The 18,929-nt window shown below is 63.9% G+C and overlaps 1 protein-coding gene across 1 annotated transcript; it reads right to left on the bottom strand.

Moving 5' to 3' along the window:
• Positions 1-58: 58 nt before the first annotated feature.
• On the bottom strand, positions 59-18,384 carry GRK2 (G protein-coupled receptor kinase 2). The gene is made up of 21 exons (XM_054570804.1): positions 18,023-18,384; positions 8,631-8,707; positions 6,821-6,894; positions 6,601-6,702; positions 6,425-6,499; positions 6,242-6,303; positions 5,414-5,465; positions 5,116-5,207; positions 4,592-4,691; positions 4,423-4,501; positions 4,210-4,340; positions 3,829-3,923; positions 3,648-3,755; positions 3,366-3,432; positions 3,005-3,105; positions 2,422-2,488; positions 2,244-2,339; positions 1,880-2,042; positions 1,596-1,732; positions 1,391-1,504; positions 59-1,288 (listed from the first exon to the last, which is right to left on the bottom strand). Exons 1-21 carry the CDS (start codon positions 18,133-18,135, stop codon positions 1,124-1,126), a joined length of 2,070 nt encoding a protein of 689 aa, XP_054426779.1. The 5' UTR covers positions 18,136-18,384; the 3' UTR covers positions 59-1,123.
• Positions 18,385-18,929: the final 545 nt, after the last annotated feature.

Genomic DNA, 18,929 nt, shown 5'->3' on the forward strand with positions numbered 1-18,929 from the left:
ACCGGGCACAAAAGAGTGACACAGCCAAGGAGTCAGGCACCATTTTTTTATAAAAACGCATAGTCTCATTTTTCCACTTTAAAATCACATTCAAAAATCGGCAAAGAAACGCCCCGGGGAGTGAGCAGATGGGAGGGGAGGGCGAGCCAACCCAGCCCCTGGGGGAGAAGGCTCGACACCACACACGGCAGCGCGACTGGCACGAGGGGGCATGCGGCGGGCGAGGTGGCGCCCTGTGGGTGGTGGCACTGACGGGACACGGGGCCGGGGGCTGGACAGCCCAGGGGCACGCTGGCCGGCCTGGGGCGGCGAGGCTGGCGCAGCTGGCCCCTCCCGCTGTGCTGCCAGGCCACCCAGGCTGGCCCCTGTGGTCCTGGGCGGACAAGGCCTTGCCTGGTCTGGGGACAGAGGGACCTCAGGGCCAGGCTAGACCAGTGTGGCGTAACCCGTAGTTGCCTTTCTGTGGTCCCTGAGCCGGGCGCACGGGGTGGGAGGAAGAGCGGGGCTGCAGTGACGGCGGCGGCACCTGCTGCCAACGCCCCCCTCCTGGCTGAGCCCCACGGTGTCCAGGGAAGGTGAGAACGTAGGCAGCCAGTGACGCAGGGACTCTTCTCAAGTGAGGGTGCAGGAGTCCAAGTCACTGCGGGCAGCCTTGGGGCCAGGGAGACCGTGGGCTCCTCCTCCACCAACTGGCTGGAGGCAGGACAGTGCAGGGCTATGTCCCTGTCACAGGAGGGGACGAGGTGGGGATTTTCAGGTAGTATTCCTATGCTGCAGCCTCCCCTGGGCGGGGGACGCCGAGCCAGCCCGCTGTGCTGTGCACAGAGCACAGCCCACAGAGCCTGATGTGGCACTGTCCCCAGGAAGGGGCCGGGGGCTGCTGGGGGCTGCTGCTCTCCCCCCACAGGAAGACACTGGGAGCGGGCACCCCCCGGGGCATCAGGGCTGAGGGCGGCTGGGTTGGTGGCAGCAGGAGCCAAGGCAAGCGGGCCCCGCCCTGGGGGCTGGGGCCACAGGAGATCACAATAATTACAAAATAAAACCTTTTCCGCTTTGCGGGAAAACAAATAATAAAAATTCAACAAAATAAATTAGAGGCTTATAAAAGGCGGGCGGGCGGGGGTCAGAGGCCGTTGGCGCTGCCACGCTGGACCAGCGGCACCTTGCTCAGCTCCACCACGGGCGAGCGGGCCTTGTTCTTCATCTTGGGCACCCGCTGCACCAGCTGCTGGGCCTCGCGGTAGGCGTCACGCAGCTCCTTCTTCCACTGTACCAGCTCTGGGTCGCTCTGCATACGCCCGTGGGCCTGTCAGGTAGGGCCTGGGTGCCCCGAAGGCCACTCTGCCCCCATGCCGCCCCTGCCCGCCAGCCTCCCCACACCCCCACTCACGTCGCACTGCAGGACGAACTGTTTACCGCTGCGAATCTTGAGAAGGAGGCACTTCCGCTCCTTGATCTGCGTCTCCTCCACCGACTGGATCTCCTCCATGGTCAGCAGGCTCTGCTGCGGGGCGGGCAGGGGTGGGCAGGGGGTGTGAGGGCACAGGACAGGCCCAGCCAGCCCCGGCCCCACGGCCCCTGGCCCGGATCCTTACCGGGGCCTCGCCCTCGCCCCGCCACTCGAGCCGGTTGGGGAACAGGTAGAAGTACCGCCGCTGCCACTGGGTCAGGAAGGGGTTGCCCATCTTGGACATGTAGCCGTGCATGATGCAGTCCTTGCCCAGGGCGTAGTCTGCCGCAAGAGAGTGAGAGAGGCCCCGCCCAGGTTTGAATCCGGGTTTGGCTGCTCTGGCCATGACCTTGGCTGGGTTCTTGAAACCTGAGCCTTTTTCTCCTCTAACGTGGGCGGTGGGCTCCCGTGACAGCTACAAATCCTCACCTTCCTCATGGCCCAGCTGCTTGTTTTTGGTTTTCTTGCGCGCCTCCAGCCGGTCTGTCTCGGCATTGATTGTGTCGAAGACGGTCTCTGCTACCTCCTGCTGCCACCGCTCGGAGATGGTGAGAGGGAAGTTGCGGTAGAGCTCCTGGTCGCTATCCAGTAACTGCACCGTGGGAGCAGGGCAGGAACATTTATCAATCGTGGGCCTGGGCAGGGTGACCTGGTCCACCCCCAGGGACATTTGGGGAGAAGGAGCCTGAGCCCAGCAGCTGACAGGGCTGGCCAAAGGGTCTCACGAGGGCAGAGGAGGGATGGGGACGCGCTGGGGCTGGGCTCAGGCGCAAGGCCAGGCAGGGCCCGGTACCTTAATTCCTTTTGTATCTTCCTCGTCAAAGGAGCCGATGTCGAAGGCATCGGCAGCATTCACCTCCCCTCGTGGGGGGATCAGCGGGGGCGGGTACTGCAAGGCACGGGGCGGGGGCATCAGCACATGGCGGGGGCTGCAGGGCGTGCCGCCGGCCCCGGCCCCCCTCACCCGTTACCTTCTGCAGGAAGACCATCTGCCAGTCCAGGGAGCGGAAGAAGGGGCTCTCCTTCACCTCCTGGGCCCTGTGGGAAGACTGGGTCATCCGGGCAGGGGCTGTGCCCAGGGGTGGGGCAGGCGGTCCCAGCTAACTCCTTGTTCAGCCACTTTCTGGCTGTGTGACCTTGAGCAAGTTCCTTAAACCTGCGCCTGTTTCCTCATCTCTAGATTGGGGAGGACAGCAGTTCCCGCACCGCGGGGCTGGTGTGGGTTTAGTATCCTAAATCTTGCAACATCATGCCTGGCACTTAGTAAATGTTTAATAAACACAAAAAGCTGCTGTCATCATCATTATCGTTACATCTTTGTTACAAGGGCCTCTCCGGAAGCCAGTCCCCAGCTGGCTCCAGCAGCTGCAACCCCGCGGACACTGGACACAGAGCTGGCGGTGGCCCAATCTGTGAGTTCCTCAAAGGAGGCTGGTTCCAGGGATGGGACACGGCCCTTGTCCTCAGCAGGGCCCAGGTAGCCCGGCCGGGCAGCCCCCTGAGGAGGCTGGGACCCGGGACCTGGCGGGAGGGGGCCCTGTGCCCAGCACTCACCCCCGGCCCTGGCAGCCCAGTCTCCGGTGGACATCCCTCTGCAGGAGCCCCTCCAGCAAGGAGCGGAGCTCGGGGGAGAAGGAGTCCGGCAGCTCCACGGCCTGTAGGAAGGGGCGTGAGACGTTAGCAGGGGCCCGGGAAGGGCAGGCGAGAGACGGGGCCCAGCTTCCTCACTGCCACCCAGCAGCCATGTCGCTCGGATGACACGGGGACGGGAGCCTACAGGCAGGAGGCCGGGCGGGGATGAGCAGCCCGGGGTCGTCGCTGGTGAGAATGAAGACTCCGCAACGCTGAGGCCCCGGGGAGACTCCGGCCCCATGGGGGCCCCGCCACGGCCGCCGCCCGGCACCCCCACACTCACCATTGTCAACGTCATGCGGTCGATCTCATGCTTGTCTTTGGTCTTGTGCTGCCGAAAGGGACTGTGCCTGAGCAAGAGAGGCCAAAGGCCAAGGTCACAGGACAGGAATGGGGAAACTGAGGCAGGGAGCATCAAGGACCTGTGTCCAAAGCCGGGGACGGTGCCATTCCTAACGCCCAGGCAGCCGTGGGCTCCTCCCCCAGCCTCCTACCTGGACTGGGGAGGAGCTGCTCTGTCCGGCCCCGCCCCCGCCTCCCCCATACCCCCCCCATCCCCGCTCACCCCCGAAGCAGCTTGAAGAGCATGCAGCCCAGGGAGAACCAGTCGGCACTGCTGTCGTAGGCCACGCCCTTCTGCAGAACCTCCGGGGCCATGTACCCATGGGTGCCTCTGTGGGGGCAAGGAGGCCATGAGCAGGTTCAGTAGAGGGTCTGGGAGGGGCGGGCGGGGGCTGGGCACTCACACGCTGGCGTGAGGCTTCTTCTTGGAGAAGTCGCAGGCCAGGCCCAGGTCTGAGATGCGCACGTGGCCGTGCTCGTCCAGCAGGATGTTGGCGGGCTGTGGAGGAACGCCAGTAAGTGGCTGCCGGTGGCTCAGGACAGTGCCTAGCTGGGCAAGATGCCAGCTGGGTTGCTGCCTTCACTGTAGAGGGTTATGGGTGTCCAGGGACTAGGCCCCAGCAGGGGCTTCACCTCCTCCCCTCAATCACAATCTGAATCCAGAAAATGGCGTGGTGGGCGGGAGGGCGCGGCGGGGAGGAGCCAGCGGCCCTGTCGCAAACACTCTTCCCAAGGCGGCCGAGTGGGCCAGGCGCCCGGGGAGGAGGCACAGGCTGGTGGCTCACCTTCAGGTCCCTGTAGACCACGAAGCGGTTGTGCATGTGCTCCAGGCCCAGGATGATCTCAGCTGCGTAGAAGCGCATGTCGGCCTCGGAGAAGACCCCGTGCTGGGACAGGTGGTAGTGCAGGTCCCCGCCTGAGGGAGGCAGCGCTCAGCTCCCCGTCCCGGTGCCCGCCCCGAGCTCCTCAGTGCGCCCGAGGCCGGAACACACACTCACCGTTCATGAGATCGAGGATGAAGCTGAGCTTGTCCGGTGTGTGGAAGGCATACGACATGCAGACGATGAACGGGCAGTCCTGGGGGGCGGACAGGACGGAAGTCAGCTGAGGCGCTGCCCAAGGTCCCAGAGCGAAAGGCTGCTGGGCTGGCCAGCCCACCCTGCTCACCCCGGTGCTGACAAGGGACAGCATGATGCGCTCGTTCAGGGCCAGGGTCTCCCCCTGCTTCATCTTGATGCGCTTCTTGTCCAGACACTTCATGGCGTACCTGGGGGAGGGGGCGGGGGTCAGAGAGTCCGTCCAGAGGCACCCGCAGTGCAGAGCCCAGGGCTGCTCTGGGGCCCAGGGTTGGGGGTGGAGCGTGTCCTCTGGGCTCCTTTAGGTAAGACTGGACACTATGACCAGCTTATGACATACAGAGACAGAGAGAGGACAGGAGAATGTGCTGATGGGTCAGGGGTTCTGGGCTCAGGGGTAAAATACTCAAGATGGGGGAGGGGGATGGTGGCATGGAATGAACAGCAGGCATATATCCCTTTGCAGAGACCTGTCCATTCGGGACCCTGCCACCTGGGTCTGGCAACCCTGATGTCCCCAGAGCTTTCCCATGGACATCCACAGCTTCGGGGCACCTCCAGGAGCCATCCCTTCCCTCAGGCATCCCACCCGACAGCAGCTAAATGGGTGCTCACATCTTGCCCGTGTCGGCCTTCCGGCACCCATAGACCTCACCGAAGCCCCCTCGGCCAATGATGCGGTGCACGCTGAAGTCGTTCATGGTTAGCTGCGAGGGCGGCAACAACTGGGGTCACCGGAGGCTGCCTGGGCCCCTTACCCAGGGCCGCCCTCACCACATGCTTACCTGCTGTGAGCCACCCCCACGGGGAACCTGGCACTATCCCCACAGCCACGACACTGGGGGCTGAAGGGCAGACTCCCCGACCTGCCCAGCCCTGGGGCCTGGTTCCCACACCCACCCAGCCCACTCACGTGGATGTTGAGCTCTACGTTCTTCCACTGGCAAAACCGTGTGAATTTATCGCTGGAAGAGAAGAGCCCGGCCTCAGATGAGCCACGCAAAGTGGAATGATGCCAGGTGCGCCCCGCCCCGCCCCACTGCCATCCCCTGGGGTCCTCTTCTGGGACTGCCCAGGAACAGGGCCACCCCGAGCCAGGCCCCTGTCCTGAGCACTAGCTGGGCAGGGCCTGGCCACCCCTGCTGGGGACCCTGCTGTGATCAGGCAGGCCTGACGAGGAGGTCTTCCAGCCTAACCCAGACTTCCTGCCACCACCGCACGGACAGCGCTCACTGCATCCCTGCTTGCATACCCCCAGCGATGCAGCACTCTCTCCCTGGGAAGCCCCCACACCACGGCTGGGGAGCTGGGCCCCTAAGGAAACTGTTCCTTACCTTAAGCTGAAATCTGCCTACAATGCCCACCCAGCGGGTCGGTTCTGGCCATGGGGTGGGGGCAGGGGGATAGTGCGTCCTTTCGTGTCTGCACACCCCCCCAACCGGATGCTTCTCCGCCCAGAGAGGCCCAGCAAGGTGCTAGACAGTCCCTGGGAGGGAGGGGCTTACAGGTGGTCCCTTGGTCCCTGGAGAATCCCCCGGGACAGGGCTGGTGCTGAGAAGGGAGGGGCAGGCGTGTAGCCCAGGCGACGACCAGGCCGACCTCTCAGGAGCCCCTGCGCTGGGGCGTAGATGAGCCCAGGGCCTAAAGCAGCGCGGCTCCTCCCTCCACGCCACCCACACTCCTTCTCAGGACGCTCCCTGGGCCTCGTCCCCCCTCCTCTCCCGCATGCAGCCACTCTCACCTCTCGATGAACTTCTGGAACACGTCCCCTCGGAGGTTCTGACAAATCTCTTCGATGTATGGCTGAGGGAGGAAGGCAGAGGTTGGTGACTGTGCCAGAGGGGGAGCCCAACCGGCTCCGTGGCCGGGGCCAAAGATGACTCGACTGGGCCGGGAGGCAGCGGGGATTGAGCCCTGCACACACCTGGAAGAGGTCCGGAGGCACCTGCCTCTTCGCCAGGTGGCCCTGGACGTGATCAATGGCACTTTTCGAGAAGGGCTGGGGAAGACAGAGGTGGCTGTGAGCTCTCCGCAGGGTCCTTTCATCCCTTCCCAGCGCCCAGGTGGCTCTGGGCCGACAGGCGGGTCCGGGGCACTCACATGCGAGCAGGCCAGCAGCTCCTTCATGATGTAGGTGTCAAAGATCTCCCGGCTGCAGGCCAGGCGCTCCTCCTCTGTCTCCAGCTTCTCGTATCTCTTGATCTGGGGGACGAGACCCCTGAGGTGACCCTAGCCCCGCAGAGCCTAGGCCCAGCATCCCGTAGATTCAGCAAAAGCAGTACCACCTCGCCCCCTGCTCCAGGCGGAGCGCCGGCCTCACCTCCTCGTAGAACTCCACCAAGGGCCTGGCCTCCTCCAGGTGCTTCAGGCAGAAGTCTCGGAAGAGCAGGTACCCTGAAAGCAAGCATCGGGCTGTCCTGGGCCGCACGCCGAGAGGCCTCCCCGTCATGGAGGGGGCGTGGGCTCAGTGCTCCCTGGGCAGAACTGCACAAGGAGAGCAGGGGCGGTCTCTGCCCCAGGCCGGGCTGGGCAAGACGGGTCAATGGCTGCCGCCACTAAGGATTCTTGCACACGGGCTCGGGGTGCCTGCGCTTGTGCTCCCTCAGCATCTGCCCCCTCGGACGGTGGCTGGAAGGCGGCAGGCGCCACGGTGAGGCAGGGGTTGGGGGCTGGCTCTGGCACCTGGGCCCCCTGCCCTCTCACTGCAGTCCAGGGACCTGCACCTCCTCCCGGAGGGCGACACCCCCAGCGGGCAGAATGGACCGGCACCGGGAGATTCACCTGGGACAGGCCAGAGCGGCAGCTCAGGGGAGCGAGGCAGCCTCCGAGGGGCCGCCCCTTCTCCCTAGACCTCGCACTCTCAGTCACCTGGCTGCTTCTCACAGCAGCCCCGAGAAACAGGCGGACAGGGAGTCAGGTCTGACTCGGGGAACAGGATCAGGGAGGTCTGGCGGGCCTGTGTTACGCGGTGGCCATGAGAGCTCAGGACTCATTGGCCCCATGGCAGATCCTGGGGCGGGCAGGTTGGGGAGTGGGGCCTTGAAGGGCACAGGCCACCGGGGGAGGGAAGAGGTGAGGCGGGCTGGGCGACGGCTCACAGAAGACCCGAGACAGGCCAGGTCTTGCCCCTCCCGGCACGTGGCGGCCTGAGGAGCACCCGTGGAGGGCAGAGGAGGAGCAAGCGGGGGGTCCCTGTGCCCTCCAGCCCAACCTGGGTGACCAGCTAATGCTGGGCAGTTTTCTACACCTCTGTGGGGCACTGTCCCCACTGCCTGGGCACCTCCGCCAGACTGTGTGGCCATTGCTTCCGGTGCCTCTGAGTGACTGGTGACAGGGCTTCCCAGTGGACAAGGGGCCTCCACTGGCACCGCCTCTTCTGGCCCTCTCACAGGCCCAGGGAGCAGGGCTCCCGAGGAGCAGGTCCCAGGTAAGGACACCAGCAGGCTCAGAGAGGTAAAGCAATGTGCCCGAGGTCACACAACACAGGCAGAGGACCCAAGTGGTACGCTTCCTTACATACCCCCCTAGCCTGACCTCCAAAGCCTGACTCCACCAGGCCAGGCTACTCCCTTCCCAGAGTTGAGATCCTGTTCTCCGGAAAACTGACCAGAGAACCAGAGCCATGTGTGGCCAGAGCCTGCCTCCCCGAGACCCCCTCGCCCCGACCATGCCCTAAGGCCAGGGCCCCACTCAAAGATGAAGGCCCTGGAGGCCTGGAACGGAGCACCAGGCCTGGCCTGAGCAGGTCGCTCACAAAGAGTGCCCACGGGCCGTGGCTGGCGACCGCAGCGCGGCAGGCGCCACAGGAAGGGCCCCGCCCCTTCCTGTCAGCTCTACCAACGGCCCAGAGCAGCTGTGTCTGCGCCAAGGGGAAACTGCACCGCTCAAAAACAAAAACCCCAAAGGAGGAACTTCCCCGGTGGCCCTGGAAGACTGCTGGGCCCCCACCCCTTCACAGGGCTCCCTGGGCCGACAGCCAGGGGCTGGAGGCACAGCGGGTCACAGCCCTGCTGTCACCCATGGGCTCGCTGGCAGTCTGCCCCAATGGATGGGGCGGCCAAACCTCCTGGGAGCCAGCCTCAGGGTCCCCCTGCCCCCACACCCCAGTCCTTGGGGCTGGAAGGACTCACCCAGCTTCTGGGAGAAGATCTTCTCAAAGGTCACCTCACCCCGGTCCTCCAGGTACTTCTGCATGACACTGCGAATGCTGAAAGACAGAGGGGCCATGGTGACCGGCCGCCCCCGTGACGCCTGTTGGGACTCCTGGACCTGCTTCCCTGGAAGGCCGCTGCCTCCCCTCCCAGAACCCAGAGTGGAGGGCCCTGTTGGCGGAGGTCCCTGCCCCCTCCAGGAACGTCACACCAGAGGGACGTGAGGAGGCCTGTGCCTGCCCCCTAAGGTTCTGTCCCCAAAGCTAGAGTGGCCAGCAGGTGGCTGCCCAGAAGTGTGGTCCCAGCGCTGCCTCATGCTGGCTCTGGGGACTCGGCCAAATCTCAAAAGCCAGGACTCCCCCACCATCGGATGACAGACAACCAAAGCGTGGCCCGTCCTGACCATGGAAGACACAGTGCTCGGCCGTGAAACGGAGTGCCGCAGCCACGGACGGACACGTTGCAGCACGGATGACCCCTGAAAGCATTCTGCTCAGTGAGAGAGAGTCACGAAGGGCCTCGCAGTCTATAGTTTCATTTATATGACATGTCCAGAATAGGCAAATCTACGGAGACAGGAAGCAGATGAGTGGGTGCCAGGGGCTGGGGGAGGGAAGAGGAGGGACTGCTAGGGGTGTGAGTCTCTTTTTGGGGTGGGGGACGTGTTCTGGAGTATGCAGCGGGGAGAGCTGCCCACCACAGTGCGCGTGCTCAAACCTACTTGACCACGTATAATCTTTAAAATGATAAATGTTACGTTACGTGAACTATATCTCAATATTTAAAAATAATTAAAAGAAAACAAAACAAAGCCAAGCCTCAGTTCCCAAGTCCCTCACACCTGCCCTGGGCGGCAGCAGGGCAGTGGGGAGCCCGAACGCACGCTTCTGCCCACGTCTCGCAGCCCCACCGAGCCCTGCCTGGGAAAGCAACACGGGCCTCTGCTTCATGCCTCACACACACCTTTCCGCCTCCTCCCCTCTCCTGGGCCACCTGCAGTCCAGCCCTGCAGGCCTGCTGTTGTGAGGGCCAGCAGCGGTCACATCCAGCCCCCACTAGCGCCTGCAGAAGACTCTCAGCTGCCTGTGCTGAGGGCCGTGCTGGGTGGTCGCACCTGAAGCCCTGCGAGGCTCACGGGACCCTCAGGCTATGTGGGGATCGTGAAGTCCAGGCTCGGGGCCCTCTCCTCTCTGCAACCCCGGTCCCTCTCAGAGCTCAGGGCCCCTACAGGAAGGCGAGGTGCTGTGTACCCCGTCCTCCAGGCAGGCCCTCCCAGGGCACAGGCCCTGCTTCTGTGACATGGGACAGAGTGTACCAAAGCCTGAGTAGGACCCAGTAAGTTTGAAGAGACTCAGGAAGGGAAGAGTGTTCCGGGCCGTCGGGGGAAGCTGTGTGGAGAAGGAGGAACTTCAGTGGGTTCCTCCAGCGCCAACAGGATGTCAACAGGTGGTGAAGCCCAGGGCAGGTGGGCGGACTGAGGACGGAAAGGGGAAGGCCAGGCCAGGGGCCGCTTAGGAAGCTCAGTCCAGGGCAGGGAGTGAGCTCACTGACTCCGCTGGGTGTACCCACTGGAGGAAGCCCAGGTATCTGATGACACTGGGCCAGGAAGTAGGGAAAGAACTGGGTGGGGCGCAGGCCCAGGCTGTCGAGGGAGGGAAGCAGGGCTGACAAGGCCGGCGGGAGGCCTATGGGCCTGGGCTCGAAGGAAGGGGATTCCTGCCGTTTTCCGCTCGGCACTTTCCTCCTGAGGTGGTCTGGGGAGGGGCCCCGGCCTTGCTAGGCCTTTGCTCACATCTGAGCCACGCATGGAACAGTCCCGTGAGAGAAAACAGCAGCATGGAGAGCTCAGGAGGGCAGGCCGGGTCCCGAGTCCCAGCACTCTGCTGTCACGGCGGGAGCCTGAAAATTCTGTGGAACTGGGACACAGCCCTGCCCCAGGGACCGGAGGCTTCAGGCCCAGCTTGTAGGGCTCCCAGCTCTGCTAGGGCCGCTGGGAACCTCCTGTCGGGACACCGGGACAGCCAGGGGGGTGCGCTCGGACTGAGCTCAGCTCAGCAGGACGGCCCAGGCCGAGGCAGCAAAGGCTCCGCAGGGCGGCGAGACCAGGCAGCAGGGAGTTAGGGGCGTAGGCCCAGGAACCCTGCACAGGCCAAGTGCTTGGGCCTCTCCCGTGAGGCAACCAGGAAGGGGGCCCTTATCGGCCCTTGGCCCAGCCCTGGGCTCTCCACGTAGGCCCCCCATTCCTAGGGAAGGGGATGAGAAAGAGCCACTGAGGGAAAATGCACGACAAGATGTCCATCCTCCTTGGAGGCGCACGGTGAGGTGGTGTTCAGGTGTGCTCAGGAGGAATGTCTAGACAGGCAATGCAGACAGCAGGCAGAACGGCCCCAGCCTGCCCAGGGGACCCTACCGCCGCCCCTGCACTAGTCACTGGGAAGCCCTCCTGAGCCCCAAACTCCCTTCCTGGGAGTGGGCAAGGCTGGCACCAGCTCAGCAAAGGAGTGCCCACCTGGGGCCAGGGAGCTGCCCCACCCCGAGACGCGGGGGCCACGCAGAGCAGCCAAGAGCCGGACACACCAAGGTCCCCACTCGGGCTTCCTCGGCAGCCAGGCCCTGCCCCCGGCGGGAGCCTGCATGGGAGGCCACAGCATTCTTCCCAGCCCATAGCACTTCACTTTCTTCCTTAAAAAGAAAAACTGTTTTCTAAATAAAATAAACACACCCCCCAACCAAACACAAGGTCAGACTCGGGCAGAGCCCTTGCAGGGAAGGCCCGCGAGCATTAGGGTTTCCTGTGCGCTCGCACAGCGACGGCAGCCGAAGGAGCCGGCAGGTTAGGAGAACGTGCCAGGGGGACGGCCCCACCGGGGCAGCAAGTACAGGCTGGCACGGGAGGCAGTGGTGGCCGCACAGGCTGGGTCATCTTTGTCTCCAACACCCGCTCCCTGATCCTGGCGGGGTCTGGAGCGGCGGGGAGCCCAGCATTTCTGCCCCCGCCCAAGTCGGCAGCCCCAACAGAGGAGCCTGCGGCCCCCAGAGCAGTCCTGGGTCGTCAAGAGAGCCAGGCGCCCGCACCTTCCCCGCCAGAAGCCCCAAAGGCTCCCGGTGCCTCAGGGGAGGGCCACAGGCTGCCTGTGCTTCCCAGGGGCCCCAGGTCTGGGTTCCAAAGGGCTCTCTCCACCTCCCTCCCCTGAGGCCAGGCGAGCCACCAACATTCAATGTCCAGTTTCCTCATTTGTAAAATGAAGATGTCAACAAACTGCTGCACTGCCCCCACCATGCTGGCCATTTAAAAAGCCTGAGAGGACACAGCGGCAGCAGCCTCCTAAGATGCCAGCCCTGCAGTGAGTGCCGTCTGCTGTGCCTCCTCTCGGAGGGAGACCGCCTGCTGGCAGCCCACAGCCTGCGTGTCCTTCCAGACCGTGACCATAAGCGACGGTCCCCTGCGGGTCTCTGTCCCACACCTGCCGTGTTCTCAAAGAGCAGGGCCTGTGGCCCAGCCCAGGAGCGTGGCCTGAGCCACGTGTGTGGCTGCTACCCGGCTCCGCTCACACCAGCCGCCCGCACTCATGCAGCTTGGCCCAGGGGCCCCAGCGGAGCCCGATGCCTGCCCTGCCCAAGTACAGAGGGCCCTCGGCAGAGGCCTGCCCCACCACGGCGGGGAGCAGCCCGGCCCTGCACCCACAGCCAGGGCCGTTCACACCGGCTCTAGCTGCTCTGAGGAGCAGGCCAGGCTGACACGAGGTGGAGGGGGCATTTCCTCCCTCTCAGCCCAGAGTGCGGGTTGGGGTGACGGGGTCGGCAGGCAGGGAGTGGGGTGAGAACTTCCGGTACCTTCTGGCACCACGTGGTTCACAGGAAAAGCAAAAGCTCTCGTTCTGCTCTGCGGTGCGGTCGCCTGGCAGGCTGGGCTGGGCCTCCCAGGTGACTCCTACTCACGGTCACAGACGGCGGCCTACGTGGACTGGGAGGGGCTGCAGGAGGTGGGTCAGAGGCCAACACAGTCACTCGGACAGTGAGGAAATCAAGGCTCAAAGGACCTGGCAGCTTGCCCAGAGCCCCGCACGGCATGAGTGCCACTGCACGTCCCAAAAGGCAGGCGCCTTCCCATGACCTCTGTGGCAGAGCAGGGTGCAGGGTCTGAGGGAACTTCAGGTCGTGACCCGGCTGCCGTCCCCTCCACCACTGGCCTGGGGCTGTGGGCAGCTCTGGCTGGCCGGCACCTGGCGGGCCAGGTCCCTGTGCACCTGTGTGACAGGGGTGGTGGCCTTGAAATCCCAGGACAGTGCAAGCTGGCGCGGGGGCCAGTGACCAGCAGATCCGGCACCGCCACACCAGAACCGCCCTGCTCTGGGAGGTGACACCTAACAAGCCAGCGGAGGGGAGGCTACGGCACTCCTCTGTAGTATTTTCAGGAAACCTGGCACCGCAGTGGTAGTGGAAGGAGGAAGTCCCCTGGGGTTTCTTATTAATATTTCTCAATGACTCTCCCCGGGCTGCCAATGTCCTCATAGCTCAAGGACAGGGCATGTACCAAATAGGAAAGACCAAGGGAAACGGCCAGATGTGGAGCAAGCCCCGCTGGGGAGGAGGGCGGGACACACACTGGTACCTCCCCCCGCACGAGCCGGGCACGAATGTCTGGTCCGCACCATCCAGGTTCCCAGAGGTACGGTGGCCACAAAGCAGCTTGTGGGATGTGCGGGCAGAGGCGCTCTGGTGGCCCTGTCGCATGTCACGGCCTCTACATGAACATGACACGAACACCACACCCTGCAACTCACTCTCACGGCGTCAGAATGCACCAACACCACGCTTCCAGGGCCCGTGGCCCCACGTCCCCAGGAGGGGCTGCCCCTCCCCGAACCTGGGACGGCCCCAGGCTCAGAGAACTGCCCCTCAGGGGACGGAGCTGCCCACATGTTGTCTACACAGGGAAACCCGCTCTGGTGCCCTGCTCTCCTGCCTGCATAGATGCTGCAGGAAAGGCACATGACTGTTCTAGAAAATGCTGCTGCCCAACAACTCCCTTTTGGTATCTCCTGTTTGAAACAGCTTAGCAATAACTTGAGTGTAACTCCATCCTCCGTGATGAGCGGAGGACGCAGTCCCTCGGGGCTACAGGACGGGGGGAAGGGCTGCAGGAGTAAAGGGCAGGTGTGATGGAGGTTGTGCGTTCCCCAGAGACTCCGTCCGGCCCATGGCTTCTGTTTGATCCAAGGCAGGGGTGTCACATCCTCGAAGCACAGGCCACACACAGGCAGCCCAAAGCCCCGAGCCCAGGCGCTTAACCCCTTGACCTGGGGGCCTACCTGGGGCAGGAGGAACCGCGGAGTGCAGGACGCGCCTACACCCCGGCCTCACCGGCCATTCACCGCTAGGAGCGGACTGTGCACTCATGGGATACGCTGTCCCCGGGCTGCCGGAGCCCAGAGGCCCCTGCACGGAGTCCAGCCTGCCTGTGCTGCTCGCGGCCCGCAATCCCTCGACAGTGGGCAGATGAGCAACTTCATGGCAAAAATGTGAAACCGGTGCCGGAAAGAGGAGAACAGATGGGTGAAGACAGCCCAGAGACCCACTGCTGGGGAACGCAGACGCTTCAAGGCCCTGAGGGGGGCACTGCCGGGGAGATGGTCTTGTTTTCAAGGGCAGGCGGAGGGAGGATGCTGCTGCTGGAGTGGAACGCTCTGGATTAGGGATAAAGGCTGCCGATGAAGAAGCGGAGGGAGCAGTTGGGGAAGAAGCCTCCCCCTGCACCCCTTCCCCCCACAAATCAAGGGCAGGGAGTTCTGGAGGCTAAGGGTTAACAGGAACGAAGAAGCAGCAGAGGAAGAGCGCGGTCTGGGAGACAGGGAAGCCAGACGAGGGCAGGAAGGAGGAAATCCACCAGGGGAGGGACCAGGAAAGAGCCGAGAAAATGGAAGGCTGCAAGAGGCACGGGCTTTGACAATCTGCTGCTGGGACTGCCACCGTCACCGGGGAGGGCAGAGGCACCTCCTGGGACCGCCCAAGCCGGCCTCCTCAGCCAGGAGCCCAGAGATTAATTACACAAGGCCCCCATGGTCATATTAAGCAAATGACGATAATTACAGGACCGCCGCTGCTGGAAAGGGAGACAGCACACAGCTCGCTCGGGGACAGGCACAGACCATGGACCCGGAGAGGTCACTGGTGAAGGCGCAGCTCCTCGCTTCACCAGAATGGAAACTGAGGCAGGCGCGGCCAGGATAAGGGACGTGCCTGGGTCCCCTGTGAGATGGTACTGCAGCAGGATCAGAAGCCGAGCCTCCTGTCTCCCAGCTACACAACTCCAGTTGCTTCCTTCCATTACAGGCGGAAAAATGGGTCTGTTTTCTCAAATTCTATAGGGTGACAGAGCAGAGGCCCCTGTAGCAAATCGAAGTGGCCCTGGGCCCAACAGCTCCTGTCCCCCGGCCGCGAGAAGTCAGGGCTGTGACGACAGGCCAGTGTCCAGCCGAGCCACAACCCGGGCACCAGCCACAGCGAGGCTGCCAAGAGGGACCACCTGGAGGTGGGAGCAACTCCAAATGGCGCCTCGTCACGGACAAAACACAGCCTTTCTCCTGGCCCCTGACCGAGCGCGCAAGGGAGCGACGTGACGCCACGTGTGGAGCTGCCTCCCCTGGGCACTCGCTCGCTTCTCAGGGCGGCCAGAGAGGTGGGGGCTGGGCCTAGTGAACCAGGACAGCTGACAGCGCTGGGCGCTGCCCTGCTGCTCCCGGGCCACCCCCCCCAGCCCCATGGCTCCCTGGAGGAGGGGTGCCGCCTGGCACATTCCACAAAACATGGGCGAGAGGAGAGCAGAGCTGTAGAGGGGGGTGCGGAGGAAAGGGACCACGGCAGGGAGGAGCACCTGGGAGTCCAGGGACCCACGTTCAGGTTCCAGTTCCCCCTCCCCCGCCCCAAGTCTCCTCCCCTCTCTGAGCCTCAGTCACTTCAACGATTAAATGGAAGGATACCACCTGCTGTGCTTGCTGCCCACAGTTATGGGAAAGATAAATGGCGTAAAAAGCACTGTAAACTGGGAAATGCCAGGCAACGACAGTCCTAATGACTTTCCAGGGCAGGAGGCGTCTGACCCACTGGGTGTGGGCGGCATAAAGCAAAGGCCGGCATGTCCCCTGATGCAGGAGGTCTGGACTCGCAGGGGCCGCCCGGGGATGCCGCCCAAAGCAGCCCGGCCCGGCCCTGGCCGCAGCTCACCGACGGTCACTGCTCAGAGCCTCTAGTCCATCTCGCAGATGTGGGCGATGCGCCCAACGTCACGCTGCCAGATGGTGATCCTACCCGAAAGCCCAGGACACCTGGCTCTCGGTCTCCTGCTGCTCCCCTAAAACTCACGGCCATCCTCAGGGCACAGTGCCGGCAGTTGTCGTGCCGCTGCTACACGCCAGGCGTGGCCCTGCCAACCTCACGTGTGGGCTTTTGGATCAACTGAGATGACAGATGTCAAAATAAATAATAAATTATTGTCATTTCCACCATTATTCCTATCACTGCCATCACGGCCACCGACGGTGAAGCATACAGGGAAAGAGGAACAGCTCGTTTCTCGGGGTGCTGACACCTGCAGAGCCAGCCCAAGGTGGGGCCCCACCAGGAGCATTGCATTCTGGGGAGAGATTGCCCAAAGGCAGAGAGTTCCAGAAAAGGCCCCGCCTCGCCCTTTGCAGAACTCCAACCTGCAGGAGGAGGGTCTCGAGGTCTCGGCCACCGAGGAGAACCGTTGCAAGTCCTAGAAGCTGACTCCCCCGTTTCCTCCCGCGTGGCTTTGTCATTTCTGAACTCGTTTTTGTTCCAACTGTCACTACTCCCTGGACAGCCCCCAGCTGACAGTCAGTCTGGTTCCTGTTTTGAGAAATCTGATTGCAAATGGCTAGGGAAAAAAAGGGCCCTAACGGCCTTTTCAGAACGCAGACCGATCTTCCTCTCTCAGGCCTAGGGTCCAGTCAACCTGAAACCCAGCGAACAGGGCCCCGAGGAAGGCGCTGGAGCCGACAGCACGGTCCCCCTCGCGGCTTTGGGCCCCGTTTCGAAGACGGGGGATCCTGCACAGTCACAGCCTTATTTCTCACCATTCACATTTCACGGATGAGAAAATCGAGGCCCAGAAACATGAAGGGACTCACCCAAAGTTGCATGATAAGCCCACGACAGCTAGGACAGGCCCAGGCTCCTGGGCTGCCCGGCACCAGCATCCAAGTCTCAGGCAGGTATGGCCACGTGACACGCAAAATCGTAGTGGGCACACAGCTCCCGCAGATGCGGAACAGCCAGACCCTGGCCCGGGCCAGAGTGATGGAAGAAACGTGGAGCTAGAAGCCGGAAGCCCTCATCTGCTGGCCAGGCACCACCCAGGATTACCTGTGACACCGGGCAGGCCACTTACCTCTGGGGCTTCAGGTGCCCCACCTGTTCCACGGGGCCAAAACCACACCCATCCTACCTGTCCATAGGTGGTCATGAGGCTCAAACAATGAGAAAACACCCTAGAAGCCATGACATGCCGGACAAGCCTCAGCTACCACCCAGACCCTGTGTACTTCTGCACTTCCCTCCTGCGTGCACAGCTTCAACTTTGGTACCAGGTCTAATGACATTAGTTGTCTCACAGAGAGGTGACAGCGTGGTCCAGCTGCTGCAGGGGTGCTGGAATGTCCCCCAGTAAAGAGCACCATGGGGCACCATACAGCAGGGCCCTCCAGAGGAAGAATGTGAGGGGAGAGGGGCAGCGAGGGGGTGGGGGGGTCTCCTCCACTGGGCTGGGGCACACACCACACCCTGCTCCCCACCGCGGCGATCCCCTAAGCCAGTGACCCACCAGAGAGAGGGTGGGGAAGACTTCTGTCTCTCCTAAACCTCACACAGGTGTCCCCGAGAAGGGGCTGAGAGTGGAGCATAGAGGAACCCCAAGGGGAGATGGGCTGGGAGTAGAGGCAGCAAAACGATGGGCAATACTGTCAGGCCAGGTAGGCGGTGGGGGGCAGAGGAGGGGACTGTGGAAGGACCGAGGGCTGCCGGAGGAGGCTGGGGGGCGCGCGGGGCTCCTCTGGGACAAGGGAGAGACGAGGGCCGGGCAGAGTGCAGGAAGGACCGGAGGCCGAATGGCGGGGCAGGGGGCACTGAGCAGGTCGAGGAGCCGCTGAGGCTAGAAACCGCTGGCGTTGGGGTGCCCGAGGTTCAGGTGCACAAGGCCTGGGTCGAAGGGGTCAGGTCAGGGCTGCTGGACCCGGAGCGGTTGCTGGGGCAGAGGGGGTCACGGGACAGCGCCCGGGCGGTCTGGGGCTGCGGGGTCCGGGCGCCGGGGCGCCCCCCGGGGCGCGGGGCCGGGGAGCCGGCGGCCGCCTTACCTGGGCTCGGGCAGCAGGATCTTCTTGCTGGCGCGCGCGGCCGGCGTGGCCTTACTCTTCTCCATGGCCATCAGGTAGCTCACGTCGGCCAGCACCGCCTCCAGGTCCGCCATCTTGGCGGCGGCAGCGGCCTCTCCCGCCGCTCAGCTCCGCTCCGCTCCGCTCGACTCGGCGCGCTCGGCCCGGCCGCTCCGTCGGCCTCGGGCGCCGCCGCCCGCCCAGCCCCGCTCGGCGCCCGCGGCTCCGCTCGCCGCGGCTCACAGGCGGCGCCGCCCCATGGCGCCGGCTTGGGCCCGGCCCCGGCTCGCTCCGCTCCCGCCGGGACTGCAGTGGGGCCGCCGCCGCCGCCGCCGCCGCCGCCGCCGCCCGCGCCCCGGAGCCGCAGCCGCCTCCGGCCCCGCCTGCCGCGCACAGCGCCAGCGAGCCCGCGAGGGGCCAGACGGGCGGGCGGCGGCGCCCCCTGGAGGCCGCGCGGGCTGCACCCGGCCTGACCCCCCGCGGCCACTCAGACCCTATCTCAGACGCGTCCCGTTCTGGACCCCAACCCCGGGCGGGCGGGCGAGAGCCGTCACCCTACCCCAGACCTGGACCACAACAGAAGAAAACGCTCGACTCAGACCTTGAGCCCCCCAGGCCAAACAAAACTCGGATTCCAGGCTCCGCAATAGACCATGTCCCTGACCCCAAGACTGGCACTTCAGAACATGATCCCAGGGACTTGGGTCTCAGACCCTGACTATAACCCTGGTGACTCCCTGATCTTGGATGCAGTGCACGACATGGCACCAGACCTGGGTAACACTGTGACCGCACACTCCAAACAGGATCCCAGATCTAGACCTTGAACCAAGTCCCAGACCTCAGACTCTGGGTCACAACCGTGGGTCCTCCAACCCCACACCCAGAC

The sequence above is a fragment of the Pteronotus mesoamericanus genome, unplaced genomic scaffold (assembly GCF_021234165.1).
Source record: "Pteronotus mesoamericanus isolate MK-2021 breed Mesoamerican mustached bat unplaced genomic scaffold, CSHL_Meso_final contig_214, whole genome shotgun sequence".
Taxonomy (NCBI): Eukaryota; Metazoa; Chordata; class Mammalia; order Chiroptera; family Mormoopidae; genus Pteronotus; species Pteronotus mesoamericanus.

What these genes read in the sequence shown, in the direction of transcription:
- GRK2 (XM_054570804.1), bottom strand. Translation starts at nt 18,135, where the DNA reads ATGGCGGACCTGGAGGCGGTGCTGGCCGACGTGAGCTACCTGATGGCC. An exon ending in TGTCCCTTGTCAGCACCGGG is followed by an intron (nt 4,502 to 4,591) that starts GTGAGCAGGGTG and finishes TCCGCCCCCCAG; the next exon opens with GACTGCCCGTTCATCGTCTG. An exon ending in GCAGCTGGGCCATGAGGAAG is followed by an intron (nt 1,733 to 1,879) that starts GTGAGGATTTGT and finishes CTCTTGCGGCAG; the next exon opens with ACTACGCCCTGGGCAAGGAC.